At 47.1% G+C, this 1,339-nt stretch overlaps 1 protein-coding gene across 1 annotated transcript in view; it reads right to left on the bottom strand.

Moving 5' to 3' along the window:
* Window positions 1–963, bottom strand: part of LOC115190930 (ephrin-B2a-like) — a 7,904-nt gene extending 6,941 nt beyond the window's left edge. The window contains exon 1 of the mRNA XM_029748966.1: window positions 848–963. Coding sequence (XP_029604826.1) covers window positions 848–923 — 76 coding nt within the window. The 5' untranslated portion in view covers window positions 924–963. The remainder of the gene's footprint in view (window positions 1–847) is intronic.
* Between the last annotated feature and the right edge of the window lie 376 nt (window positions 964–1,339).

Raw genomic sequence — 1,339 nt, 5'->3', positions numbered from 1 at the left:
TGCTCTTAATGAAAGCGTAGCACTCCTGATTAATTCCCTGACCTTCAGCAATTCTCAGTGAGCAGCTGCTGCTGTTGTAGATGGCGACCTGGGGGAAAATGACCCTGTTGGGTGGCGAGGCAACTGATTTATGAATAATCATGGTCGTTAAATGATCTGCAGGGACCGGGCGGGCGGCATCACAGAGGACAGATGTGTATATGTTAGGGGAATCCATCTCCTGATCCATTACCTCTGAAGACCCCTGTCTCTGTCTCTCTGTCTCTGCCTCTGTCTCTGTCTCTCTGTCTCTGTTTCTCTGTCTCTGTCTCTCTGTCTGTGTCTCTCTGTCTGTGTCTCTCTGTCTGTGTCTCTGTCTCTCTGTGTCTCTGTCTCTGTCTCTCTGTCTCTGTGTCTGTGTCTCTCTGTCTGTGTCTCTGTCTGTCTGTGTCTCTGTCTCTGCCTCTCTGTGTCTCTGTCTCTCTGTCTCTGTCTCTGTCTCTCTGTCTGGCTCTGTCTCTGTGTCTGTCTCTGTGTCTCTGTCTGTCTCTGTGTCTCTGTCTCTGTGTCTGTGTCTCTGTCTCTGTGTCTCTGTCTCTGTGTCTCTGTCACTGTGTCTGTGTCTCTGTCTCTGTGTCTGTGTCTCTGTGTCTGTGTCTCTGTGTCTGTGTCTCTGTGTCTGTGTCTGTGTCTCTGTCTCTCTCACTCATTTCCTCTCTTATTCTCTGTCCTAAGTGTCATGGAGGCTATTGAGCTGAATAATGCAGTAGTCAATACCTCTGGTTATCTGTTCCTGACTACACGCTGCTGCTCACAGACACTCACAGGTGTTGTCTTGCATGAATTAACTGGTAGTAGAAATACTCACTTTGTCCCACTTTCATGATTATCTTCATGGATTTCATCTTGCAAACTCCTCCTTCCTGGTTCTCAAGCCCCTCCATGGTGCCATTAGAGGTCGCTGAGAGAGAGAGAGACAGAGAGAGACAGAGAGAGAGAGAGAGAGACAGAGAGAGAGAGAGAGAGAGAGAGAGAGGGTTAGCATTAGCCACAAAGCTAACACATCATTGCAAACATCCAAATTACACAGTTCCGTGTCCATTAAGCATGTCTTTGGCTGACCAGACACGTTTTAAAGATGTCAGGGAAACGTTGAAAGACCCTAACAAGCGAGGGATTTCCTCTTAATAAAGTCACATTTCATCCCCTAGTCACTCCACATTGCTGCCAGAATATTCCACATAGCCTATGTTTGTCCCCAAAGTCAATTAGCTTGGGTAATTGTGTCTATAATATCACTAACAGAGACAGAGAGAGACGGAGACAATAGAACAGGAACGACAAGCGACCATCTTAGATC

Source organism: Salmo trutta, unplaced genomic scaffold (assembly GCF_901001165.1).
Source record: "Salmo trutta unplaced genomic scaffold, fSalTru1.1, whole genome shotgun sequence".
NCBI lineage: Eukaryota > Metazoa > Chordata > Actinopteri > Salmoniformes > Salmonidae > Salmo > Salmo trutta.
The sequence above is the reverse complement of the archived record's forward strand: the minus strand, read 5'-3'. Positions and strand labels throughout refer to the sequence as shown.